Source organism: Mobula birostris, chromosome 8 (assembly GCF_030028105.1).
Source record: "Mobula birostris isolate sMobBir1 chromosome 8, sMobBir1.hap1, whole genome shotgun sequence".
NCBI classification, from domain to species: Eukaryota; Metazoa; Chordata; class Chondrichthyes; order Myliobatiformes; family Myliobatidae; genus Mobula; species Mobula birostris.
This window is the reverse complement of record NC_092377.1, coordinates 133095491-133108528: the sequence shown is the minus strand read 5'-3', so window position 1 is coordinate 133108528 and position 13038 is coordinate 133095491. Positions and strand designations below refer to the sequence as shown.

At 44.3% G+C, this 13038-nt stretch overlaps 1 protein-coding gene across 5 annotated transcripts in view; it reads left to right on the top strand.

The window, feature by feature from the left end:
• The first annotated feature begins 269 nt into the window (after window positions 1-269).
• Window positions 270-13038, top strand: part of LOC140201721 (uncharacterized) — a 191358-nt gene continuing 178589 nt past the window's right edge. For 4 of the 5 annotated variants that reach the window (XM_072266287.1, XM_072266290.1, XM_072266285.1 and 1 more), the window contains exons 1-2: window positions 270-412; window positions 10796-11130. In XM_072266287.1, the coding sequence (XP_072122388.1) occupies window positions 357-412; window positions 10796-11130 (391 nt within the window). In that variant the 5' untranslated portion in view covers window positions 270-356. The remainder of the gene's footprint in view (window positions 413-10795; window positions 11131-13038) is intronic. The other variant, XM_072266281.1, reaches the window with a different exon arrangement.

Below are 13038 nucleotides of genomic sequence, written 5' to 3'. Positions count from 1 at the left end.
TCAAGGTTTAATTTTCACGCAAATCAAGAAATAAACTGCCATTGAAATGAAAGGCAACTCAAGCAAAATACTGAAATGACTGTAGTGTACGATGGAAAGAACGCGAAGGACCGAATGGCCTTCTGCTTTTTTTTAAAAAAAGTTTCTTTTCTCCTCTCCCCTTATGGTAATTAGAGTATATCTAATTTTGGAAGTACCTCCAAATTGCGGGGAGCTAACAAACAAGTTCCAAGAAACAATCACGTGACCGAACGTGTGAGAATGAAGCGAATTCTTCTTGTTTTCTTGAGTACTTCCTCAGTCGCACATCAATTACGAAGGGTATCGCTGCATTTAGCTCACGTTCGGCACGAAGAATGAACAGTTTCACCTTTGTTTTCTGCCTTCCACTGATCTATTCCCTCCCCGGTAAGTAACGAAGTAAACCAGCTTTCTTCTGATTCAATTGCACATCTGTCCTCTGGCTCTTTTGGGGCCGACGTGGTATGTACCATCTGCGCTTCTTTACCTGTACCTCCCCGTGTCGTCTCAGAACCCCGCGATGAATTGATGATCCGTGTCCTTTGCATTATTGTCGGATTTGGTGCATGTTCAGTGCAAATATTTAATGGTATAGTGACATTAATTATAACTCAATAATCATTCTACTGTTAACTAACCGTGCGAATAGAAGCGTCCATTGCAAAATTGCTCAGCTTGCCGTTTGTTCTGGATTCGCCAAAATTTCACAAAACAGCTGCACCTATGGCAACGATTCCGATTCTATGTGGAAATACCCTTCGTCGTTTTCATTGTGTGATAACCAACAGTGAAATGAGCAGGAAGCGGGACAAACCCGGACAGGTTCAGAGCGACGACAACACTGCCTTTTGTGATTTGCGCAAAATCTCTGAGCACTGGTTAGCGTCGGGACAAGTGTGACACTTGGGCTAGAATGCAGGGCATGAGAGGGTGGGGAAGGTATAATTGCAATGTTTACCAACTCTGAAATAAATGGTTCATTTCACTTTGGAGGACGCAGCATATTGTGGAATCCGCTATGAATCCAGGGGAATAATCTAAAGGAACGTTGTTCAATCCGACACACTGTTTTCTAGTCAGACATTCAATGTTATAAGGTCAAGTCCAAGTCCTGATACTTTAATAAAAAGGTATCATTTGATAGTTCAGTACAGCAATGAACAACCACCACTGTTTCCTAATTCAGAGGGGTGTTAAACTATCCACGATTGCTTTGTTGGCGTGAAGGAACCTTTACTGACATTTCGTAGCAGCTCCTCAGGGAGCTGACAATGTAGCAACGATGTTTTTCTTTAAAAAGCAGATATGTCTCAGAATGTCTGTTGGACGGTGCCACATGTTCCCTGTTCCCACCGTTGTCACCCCCACTCCCATCTCTCTCTCTCTCTCTCTCTCTCTCTCTCTCTCTCTCTCTCTCCACTCTGCGCCTCACTCCTAGCCTTTAGTTGCTTAGCTGCGTCCTGTGTGGTCAGGCAAAGCGGATATTTCTGTCAATGTTGTAAATAGATCTGTAGCTCCTTTGTTCCTGTAGAGCATAGGGGGCGGTAGAATGTACTTCGATGGCTTTGGAGGGAAGAATGTGAAGGACAGAATAAATTCTCTTGATCAAACGTGGCGCTAAGCAATATGTTAATCCACCATTTTGACCCAATCGCTCTCGTATTTTCATCGTGCTCATTCGACATGGAAGCGTACACCAGGGGAGAGTAGAATTTTTTATTTGAACTTAACAGAGAAACGGATTCGATTTTTTCGCAGATATTGTTGTCCCCCCCCCCCCACCAACTCCGTACCGTAGTTGTTAAGAATAATGAAATCTTTTAATGTGTAACAGCCTGCTGGAAAAGTGACTACTGACCAATATGCGAGCAGCTTCTCCGTTCTGTCTACACAGACAGCACAACCCTCTGACGCCAGAAAGTACACTGAACCTCAGACCGCAGCAGAAGCTTAACTGATCACAGAATTTAAGCCGTTTCAGAAAATATAAACAAAAAAATTGAAAAAGATGTGATTAGATTTCTGAAGAAGTTTAGATGACGCAAAGAGATTCTCATAGTTCCAAACCACGCTGACTTTCTTCTAACAAAGCACACAATTAGAGACTTGGAATAATACATAAATCAATTAAAGAGAGCGTTATCTATTAAAATCTATTGTTATTTTTAAGAAGAATAAGATTATTTTGCTGAAGGTATAACCATAATTGAAGCACTTTGATGCATCGAGAAATACGTAAAAGCAAAAGTATCAATTACTTATTTTTTTGTTTACAAAACTTCACTCGCAGAACAACTTTTAGCTTCTTTCACACATCATTAGGACAGGATATTTCTTTGTTTGCTCTGAGAAACACTATATTTGAGGAGTCGGGTTGAAAAATAAAAGGTGAGTTGTGATAGTTCGGCATCATAAATTTTTACCTAAGGATTAGCATTCATAGTCATCTCTGTGGATGTCGCCATTGTTTTAGATCAGCTGCCATCCCATCACACTCTGTACCTTGACTAAATGAATAAAGCAATTGTTGAGCACATTGGAATAGCTTGTGTGAGCACAGTTCTTGTGCACTGCAGAAGGTATAAAGAGGCGTTTGCCGATGGCTCGCTATGTGGAGCTCATGCAGTACTGCCGTGTACCAAGAAAATAATTGATGTCCAAACACAGATGTAATTGCCAGCGTTTCTAACTAAGAGCTCCTCTGCTCTGACCTGAAATGGCGGTACTGAAACATACATGTGCACCAATGTCAAAAGTAGCGGCCAGAAAGGACAGCTGAACAGTCATAGCATTCATTTCGAGAGTAAGACAATAAAAAATCATTAATGTAATACTGAGGGTTTATAATTCATTGTTCTGACCACATTAAGAGAATTGTAAGCATTTTGAGACTCTGCATCTAACAATTTCTGTGCTGGCAATGGAGGGGATGCAGAAGAGGTTCTCAAGAATGATCCTGGAAACGAAAGGGTTAACATATGAGGAGCGTTTGATGGCTTGGCGCCTGTATATGCCGGAGCTAAAAAGGTTGAGAGAGAATCTCATTGAAACCTACTGGATATTGAATAGCCTAGATCGAGTAGATGTGGAAAGGATATTTCCAGTAACGCATGAGCGTAGGATCAGGGGACACAGTCTTGGAATAGAGGACGTTCTTTTAGAACAGAAGTGAGGGGGAATGTCTTCAGCCGCCGGATAGTGAATCTGTACAATTCATTGTCACATACAGCTGTAGAGGTAAAGTTATTGTCATTAATTAAAGTGGAGGTTGATAAGGATCTTCATTAGTAAGGATGTAAAGGTTACCGGAGCAGGCATGAAAATGTAATTGAGAGGAGTAATGTATCAGCCATGATCGAATGACGGAGCAGACTCGATAGGACAAATAGCCTAATTCTGCTTCTATGTCATATGGCCTTATGGTAAACTACCAGGGACCTGCGATCTTGCCAGGCTGTAGATCAGATAACTTCTTCAGCTTTGGACTCAGGTAATTTGTTTGTGAGAGATAGTGCTTCAATTCTGTTAGTTCGGTGTTCAAAGATTAGGGACCGGAGGAATCTAGTAATGTTGATAAATTCGGTGTTACAGCTTTCGCTGGCGAATAAAGCACTTGGCTACAGCATGAGAATGGAGACCGAGTTTGTAAAACACTGGTCAGATTAATGAAGGATAGTTCCGGAATTTTTAAGCAACACGTAGTAAACACCGGATGAACTCAGCAGGTCAGGCAGCATCCATGAAAATGAATGAACAGTCGAATTTTCAGGCCGGGCTTTTCTTCAGGACTGGAAAAGCAGGAGTAAGACGCCAGAATAAAAAGGTGTAGGGGCGGGTGAAGGGGAAAGAGGACTAGCTAGAAGGTGATAGTTGAATTCAGGTGAGTGGGAAAGGTAAATTGGGAAAGGTAATGTAAAGGGAAGAAGAGCTTTGTAAGTGACCAATCCGGACATCGGAAGGAGGAGATTTTCTCAGGTCCTCCACCCGAGTAGAAAAGCCAGCAGTGGGTCACCATAGCGAAAAAGGAGCTTTGACCAACGTCCAACCCGGACATCGCAAGTTTTCAGAGTACAGGATTTCAGCAGGTCGTAGAGCGAAAAAGAGCTTTGACCAGCAATCAATCGGCGTTTGGGCTTGATCAAGAAGAGGAACTCAAAGGAAGTCGAAGCAAGCGCAGAGGCCATCGTCTGAGTGTAGAGAGTCAGTGTGCTGATCTTGAGGCTTTCTCTCCTCGAGGCTTCAGTCAAAGAAAGCAAAAAAAAATTAAGCTCGACGTTATTTTTTCCCCTTCCCTTCTTTATATCTGCTCAATTAGGACAGTAGAGATTCATGCTGGATAGTGGACTGCTCCTCTTGCGGGATGTGGAAGGCAAAGATACCTCCAGTGTCACTGACGACGACAACTGTGATAAGTACATTTAGCTGTAGCTTCTAACAATCCGCGTTAAGGAGTTGGAGCTGGAAATGGATGAACTCCGGATCATTCAGGAAGCTGAGGGGATGATGTCTTGAACATATAGAGAGTTAGTTACACGCAAAGTGCAGGACACAGAAGGCTGGGTGACAGTCATGAAGGGGAAAGGGGTTAAGGAGCCAGCGCAGAGTACTCCTGTGGCCAATCCAATCAACATCAAGTATATTAATTTGGATACTGTTGGAGGCAGTGGTTGATTTAACAGAGGATGGTGAACAGGCAGAAGTCGTAGTCCGTATACGTACCAATGACATGGGTATGACGAGTGACATTCTGCATAGGGACTTCAGACAGTTAGGTGTTAAGTTAAAGGGCAGGAACACCAGGTTTATGATCTCAGGATTTCTACCCGTACCATGCCATGGAATAACGGCAGAGCAGCATTGGCTGGAATTTTTGGAAGTAATTCGGAAGGCACAGGATATATGCATCCCAAAGAGGAAGTATTATAAAGGTAAAATGCCACAACAGTGGCTAACAAGAAAAGTCAATACCAACATAAATGTCAAAGAGAGGGCATAAATAGAGTAAACTTAGTGGGACGTTGGAGGATCGGGAAGCTTTTAAAAAACAACTGAAGGCAACTTAAAAACCACGAAGGAGGTAAAGATCGAGTGGTGTACACTACTGTGCTCTGAACGAAGTGTCTGAAGAAGTTGTGGAGGCATTGAGAAATTATCTTTCAAGAATCACTAGGTTCTGGAATGGTTTCGGAGGACTGGAAAATTGCAAATGTCACTCCACTCTTCAAGAAGGGAGAAAGGCAGAAGACAGGAAACTATAGGTCATTTAGTCTCACCTCGGTAGCTGGGAAGATATTAGAGCCATTTTATCTCAGAACACTTCGAAGCATTTGATAAAATAGGCTGTATTCAGCATGCTTTCCTCAAGGGAAAATCTTGCCTGACGAATCTGTTGTAATCCTTTGAAGAAATAACACGCACAATAGAGAAAGGAGAATCACTTGATGTTGTGTACTTCGATTTTCAGGAGGCCACACATGAGGTTCCTTAACAAGCTACAAACCCTTGGTATTACCGAAAAAGATTCTAGCATAAACAAAGCAGTGGCTGATTTGCAGGTGGCAAGTGGGAATAAAGGGGACCCATATTTGGTTGACTAATGGTGTCGTTGCCTAGTGATGCGCCACATGTGTCTGCATTGGGGTCAATTCTTTTTCTGTTATATGTCAATGATTCGAACGATGGATTTGCTGACTATGTCGCAAAGTTCGCAGACGATATGAAGATAGGTGGAGGTACAGGTGGTTTTGAGGACGTAGGAGGGCTACAGAAGGACTTAGACAGATTAGGTGAATGGACAGAGAAATGGCAGATGTAAAACAGTGTCGAAAGTGTGTGAGAATGCACTTTGTCAGAGGAAATGAAAGCGTTGACGATTTTCTAAATGAAGAGCAAATGCAAAAACGGACGAGCAAAGGGACTTGGGAATCCTTGTGCCGGACTCCCTAAAGAGTATTTGCAGGTTGAGTCTATGGTGAGGAAGGCAAATGTGATGTTAGCATTCATTTTAAGAAGACTTGTATATAAAAGCAAGGATTTAATGTAGAGAGATTATAAAGCACTGGTTATGTCTCACTGGTAAGTATTCAAAGGAGGTTCACGAAAATGTTTCCAGCATCGAGAGGTTTGTCCCATGAAGTGCTTCGATTGCTTTGGGCCTGATTTCGCTAGAATTCAGAACAATGACGGGTGACCTCATTGAAACCTATCGAATGGAGAAATGCTTTGATAGAATGGATGTGGAGAAGATGTTTCCTTTGAAGGGGTGGCCTAAGCAGTCATTTCAAGAGGACGAGAATATGAAAGCAAGGATGCAACGTTGAGACATTATAAAGCACTGGTGATGTTGTACTTGGGGTTCTGTGAGCAGATTTGGGTCCTTTATCTTAGGAATAACGTGCTGAAATTGGGAAGTGTTCAAAGGAGGTCACGAAATATTTTCCACCATGGTTTGTCATATGAAGAGCGTTTGATGGCTCTGGGCCTGTTTTCGCTAGCATTCAGGGGTGACCTTATTGAAATCTAAGGAATGAAGAAAGGCTTTGGTAGAGTGGATTTGGAGAGGATGTTTCCTTTGATGGGACAGTGATGACAGAGGGCACAGCCTCGGAATGGTGGGGCGGAGGGCGTTCTTTCAGAACGGAAATAAGGAGTAATTGCATAAGTGAGAGTGGTGAATCTGTGGAGTTCTTTGCTGCAGGCAGTTGTGGAGGCCAAGTCCTTATGTATATTTAGGGTAGAGGTTGTTAGATTCTTGATTGGTCGGTGCATGAAGGCATACGGGGAAAAGGCAGGAGATTGGGGATGAGAGGAAAGTTGGATTAGCCGTGATGAAGTGGCAGAGCAAATTGATGCTGCTCCAGTATCTTTTGGTTCTATGGCTGGAGAAGAAATAATCAGATAGGAGAGGAAGGTGGACCATGGGAGAAAGAGAAGAAACAGTGACTCTAGAGGAAGGTCATAAGTAGATGAGAAGAAGAGATTAAAGTCTAGGGTGGGTATCAAAAAAAAAAGATGGAAGGGGAAGAGATATAGTTATTGAAAGGGCAAATTATTCATGCCATCAGTTTGGAAGCTACCGAGATGGAGTATTGGGTGTTGCCCTTCCACCCAAAAAGTGGCCTCATCCTAACAAAAGATGAATCTTTGGACTGAGATGTGTCACAACCATGGATTCGGCAGCGTGCAGATACGGCATTTGCGCTGGTGAATATGCACGTATCAGATAATTACTACTTCATTGTTATGGTATTTAACTGCATTCTTTTCGTTGTAGTGCTTGTCAAGACGTGAGCAAAGCACAACAACGTTTCGCTGTCTGCTTGCATTCGGCCATGCCTGAAAAATTGGACTTTCGAATCCACTGACTCTGAACACTAGCGACATTCGTTTATATTATTTCTTTCAACCGCTGTGTCGGCTTCGTTTTCCATTTCAGAGTTTTAGTTAACGAACATGTTTGGCCTATCGTTTATTGTTTTCCTTTCTCTCTAACTCTACTCGCATTAAAGTCTGCGAACTATTGACCCGCTTCAGTGTGCCTCTCTCTCTCGGCACTTGGACCATATCATAACGTAGTGACAGCAAGTCTCGATCACATGAAGAAGGACCCAATAGAAAGCGAGGAGGCTGAACAAGTATGGGATTTGCGAACTTTTATTGGGGCTTTTCTTGGGGTTTGCGAACTTTTATCGCCGTTCCATCTGGAATTTCGGCTGTATCGCGAATCCCATAAATGCATTTACCAGGAGGACCTCAGCAGGATTCTGTCGGACAGATGATGCCGACCAAGCCTTTTCGGAGTTAAAGCGACATTTCACCACTGACCCAATACTGTAACACAGCGACCTATCATGACCATCCATAGTCGAGGTGGATGTACCCGGTGTCGGCATTGGAGCTGTCCTCTCTCAGCGCTCGGCCGCGGATAGTCGGCTGCACCCTAGAGCCCTTCATTTCCGTTGCTTGACTCCGGTCGAGAGGAGGTACAGTGTTGGAAATCAGGAACTTCTGGCTGTCGAGGAGGCCCTGGAGGAATGGCGACGTCTGTCGGAGGGGGCAGAGCATTGTTTCTTGGTCTGCACAGATCACAAGAATCTCTCCTATAATCTCTCCTACCACCCGTCAAATCCGCCGAGATCTCTTCTTCGCATGATTTAATTTCATCCTCGGTTATTGTTCCGGCAGCAAGAATACCAAAGCCGAAACTCCCTCCCGGCAGCTCGACGGATCTGAGAACAATGCTGATCCAGAGCCCATTCTTCCTCGCTCATGTATTGCTACTCTGGTGATATGAGGAATAGGGCAGAGAGGAGGGCCGCCCAACAATCGGACACAGGCTCGGATGGGGGACGTCCCAACTGGCTGTTTGTCCCTGTTGCGGTGCGTTCCAAAGTGTGGAATGGCGTCACTTCTCTAGTCTGGCTGGGCATACAGGACTTCATCAGACCCAGGAGTTTATAAAGAAACAGTTCTCGTGGCCACTGATGCCCAAGATATCTACGATTTTTCGTCTGCCTGTCCCAGCTGCGCTCGGAGCAAGACATCACGACAGCGTCCTGCTGTTCTGCACTGTACATTGTCTGGGTCCTACCTCTCTGTAGCCTTCATCACAGCCCGTCAAATGGAAACACCACGTTTCTGGCCGCTGAGGATCGATTTTTTAAGACTGTCCACTTCATTGGCCTCCTCAAGCTCCTATCGGCTCGTGAGACTGCCACCCTCGTGGTTCAACATCTACTCAGGCTCCATGGCTTTCCAGGAGACATCGTGTCTGATCGTGTACCAAAGTTTAGTTCCCGGTTTTGGAAGGCTTTCTGCTCTCTTGTAGGAGCCACGGCCAGCCTCTCGTCCGGTTTCCACCACAGTTCAATGACCAGACTGAAAGAGTGAACCAGGAGTCGGAGAAAGCCCTGCTTTGCCTTGCCTCTTCCAACAGCACGTCCTGGAACTCCCTATTAGTCTGGGCAGAGATCACCCACAATAACTTCCAGTTGTCCTCACGGGCATGTCTCCCTTCGAATGCCAGGCCGGATTCCTGCCCCCGCTCTTCTCTGATCAGGAGATTGAGGTACAAGTTCCTGCTCATGATCAACTGAAGCGCACCTGGAGACGAACCACGGCTGCTCCGCTGCGCGCCCGGAAACAGCATGTCCGGCTGGCTGATCGGCTCAGCCGACAGGTCAGGCCATTCAAGCCACGAGAGGGGGTCTGGTTGTCATTCAGGGATCTTCCCCAGAAAGTCTTTGTAATGGAAAAGGCTTTCAACAAGGTGTTGCATAGATTGTGTCTACCATCATCACTGAAGATCCACCCGGCATTCAATGTTCCCCAGATCAAGCTGGTTCTACCTCTCCCCTGGTCCCGGTCACCCCATCTCCCCCTCCTCCCCGCTCGGTAGATGGACTGGGAAGGCTATAGTGCAGAAGAACCTTCTTGTATCCCGGAAAAGGTTATCTCGAAGAATTCGCTGATCCGGGTCTTCCAGCGGACACAGGTGTGTGGCGTTCAGGGGCTGCGCCCAGGGAGGGGACGCAGTAAAACCCACGGATTCGGCAGCGCAGTTGCGCTTGTGAATATGCACGTGTCAGCTAATTACTGTTTCTTTCCCATGGTATTTAACTCCATTCTTTTCGTCGTAACGCTTGTCGAGACTTGCGCAAAGCACAGCAAAGTTTCGCTGCCTGTTTGCATTTAGACTTGCCTGAGAAATTGTACCGTCGAGTCAACTGACTCTGAAGTCCAGCGATATTCGTCTTAAATTTAGTTATTCACTTCAGCCGCAGTGTTGGCTTCGTTTCCCATTTGAGTCTAATAGTTGACGGCCCTGACTAGCCATGCGTTTATTGTTTTCCTTTCCCTCTAACTCTGTTCACACTAAAATCTGCGAATTATCGGCCCGCCTCAGTGTCACTCTCTTTCTCTGGGCACGGGCCATATCTGAACGTAGTGATAAGATATCGGAACTGGAATGTGGACAGGAAATAAAATGTTTGGTCACCGTAAATTGCTGTCTTGGCATAAGGAGTAGAGGTGCTGGACAAAGCTGTCCACCAATTTATGGTGGGTCTTACCTATGTAGAAGAGGCTACATCGAGAAGACCAGATAGACGACTCCAACAAATTCGCAAGTGAATTGCTGACCTATCTGAAATGATTGTTTGAGGCCCTGAATGCAGGTAAGGGTGGAGGTGAATCTGCAGGTGTAGTATTTCTGCAAAATTGCAGGGATATGTGCCAGGAGGGAGATTAGCGGTGAGTGGCGAATGGACAAAGGAATTACAGAGGGAGGGATCCCTATGGAAAGCAGATAGTGAGGGGGAGGAGGGGGGTTAGGTGAAGATGTGTTTGATGGTATCCTGCCGTTGAAGATGGCAGAAGTTGCGGTGTATGATGTGTTAGATGCGGAGGCCCATGGAGTGGTGAAGGCAAGTGGAACTCTATCCCTGTTAAACGCAGCGGGAAGATCGGGTGAACACAGTTAGCCGGGAATGGTGGAGATGTGGGTGAGGACAGCATCAAACGATCAAAGGTGGAGAAAGGGAAACACCATTCGTTTAAGGGGGACATCTCTTTGAAGAAAGAAAAGTTCATCCTGGAAACAGACGCTGAACATATGAAAGAATTGAGCAAAGGGAATAGCATTTTTGGAGGAGGCAGGGTGGGAAAAAACATAGTCAAGTTGCCGAGTGAGTCGGAAGGTTTATGAATCTCTATTTATTTAGTCCTTTTGCTACCAGTCTTGTTTAATATAATCCCTTGTGCACTCTCTGGGTAGAATGAGCCAGAACGATCGCAAACCAGAAGTGGTATTAACGAATGGGTCGATGCAGACTGTTCTGCCCTGTTCCATACCCAATGCCGAACAAGTGGTGTGGGAATTTAAACCTGCCTCAGGAGATCAAAGAACAGAAATATGCAAAATCGACAAAGGCAATGAGCAATGTGATTCCACGCTGTTCCCAAACATTAAATTGGTTGATCTTCATGAATTAAGAAGGGGTAATTACTCACTTCAGTTAGTAGCAAACAATACAGATGTTGGAACTTATTACTGCAAATCCAATTCTTCGAGTGTCCAAGAAAAAGAAATCAGACTTATAAGTTTCAAAGGTGAGTGGTTAACTGTTTTACAACATTGTTTTTGATATGCAGAACATTGACCTGCAATTTTTGAACCAAACAGAGGTTTAGTACGAACTCGTTTATCGGCATGTCTCCGTGATTCGAGCTGTCTCATTCCGGTCTCTACGTCTCAGTGATTCTAAAATCACACCTGCAAAGATCAACATAATTTTTGAACGGTCCCGAAGCTTATCAAGCAGAAAGAGGCGAACAATAATTTGGAATTAAATGGATTGCGCGATAATGGTTAATTTTCCTTTGTGCTGAAGAACGAGAATAGTTTTATATCACATGGTGATACGAGATGATAAGATGTGCAGAATAATGGTATATAGAATTGCATCTTATGTACTGGGAACTGAACTATGGAAGAGCGAATAAGAATAGATCTTATACACTATCAGTGTACGGCACTGGGGAGCAGTCAGGAGGTCACTGAGATCTCTGAAGGCAGCAATGAGCACAGTTCGATAGATTATAAAGAAGGTGAATTGGCTACTACAAGTGTAAATAAACAAAATCATATATAGAACATGGAACATTCACTGCAGCATAGAAGCAGGCCCTTTGCCCACGAAGTTATGTGGAACCAATAATACTTTCAATTTTGCCCCTACCTAAACTAGCCCTTTCGGTGCAGACAATGATCATATCTCCCTTACCCTATGGGAAATGTGACTATGTAAGACCTTCTCAAACACCTCTATTTATTGACTCTTCCTCGACCTCTGGCAAGCATATTCCAGGCACCGACTGTTCTGTAAAGTACCAAAATATCCCACCCACCTCCTAAGAACATTCCCGGTCTGACATTAATCCTGTCCTGTAGCATTAGGCATTTCCATCCTGGAAAAAAAAAATACTGGGGATCTACTGTATCTACCGATTTAAACTTATGGAACTTTATAAGGTCTTCCTTCAGCCTCCACCGCTCCAGGAAAAAAATCAATCCAAGTGTGTCCAACACAACTTTATATCACATGTTCTAGATTCAGAAATCTGTCCGGTGGTCCTGGTTTGGTTTCCTGTATATCGGTGAGACCATGGTAGATTTGGAGACCGCTTCGCTGAGCACCTACGCTCCGTCCAAACTTTAATTCAATTCCCATTCCCATTAGACCTTAAGACGATCAAACATAGGTGCAGAATTAAGCCATTTGGCCCATCGAGTCTGCTCTGCCATTCAATCATGGCTGATTATTTTCCCCCTCCTCAAACTCATGACACAGTCCCCCGTAACCATTGATGTCGTCTCCAATTAAGAAACTTTCAATCTCTGCCTTAAATACACACAACGACCTGACTTGCACAGCTGTCTGTGGTAAAAAAAAAAATTCCAAAAATTCACCACCCTCTGGCTAAAGCAATTTCTCCGTATCTCTGTTCTAACTAGACACAGAAATACCCTGAGGCTGTACCCACTTGTCCTCGACTCCCCCACCATGCAATACTCAAAGTGAGGCCTCACGAGTACTTTGTAAAGCCTCAGCATCATATCCTTGCTCTTGTATTCAAGACCTCTTAAAATTAATGCTGACAGTGCATTTCACTTCCTCACCACCGACTCATCCTGCAAGTTAATCTTGAGGGCGTTCTGCACAAGGACTCCCAAGTCCCTTTGTATCTCAGATTTTTGGATTTTCTCAAAGTTTAGAAAACACTCTGCATATTTATTTCAAATACAAAAGTGCATGAAAATGCATTTCCAACATTGTATTTCATTTGGCACTTTCTTAACCATTCTCCAAATCTAAGTCCTTCTGTATCCTAAACACTACCTGCCCCTCCACCAATAATCGTATCATTTGCAAACTTGGCAACAAATCTAACTCTTCCATCATCTAAATCATTGATATACAGCATAAAAAGAAGCGGTCCCAACACAGACCCCTACGG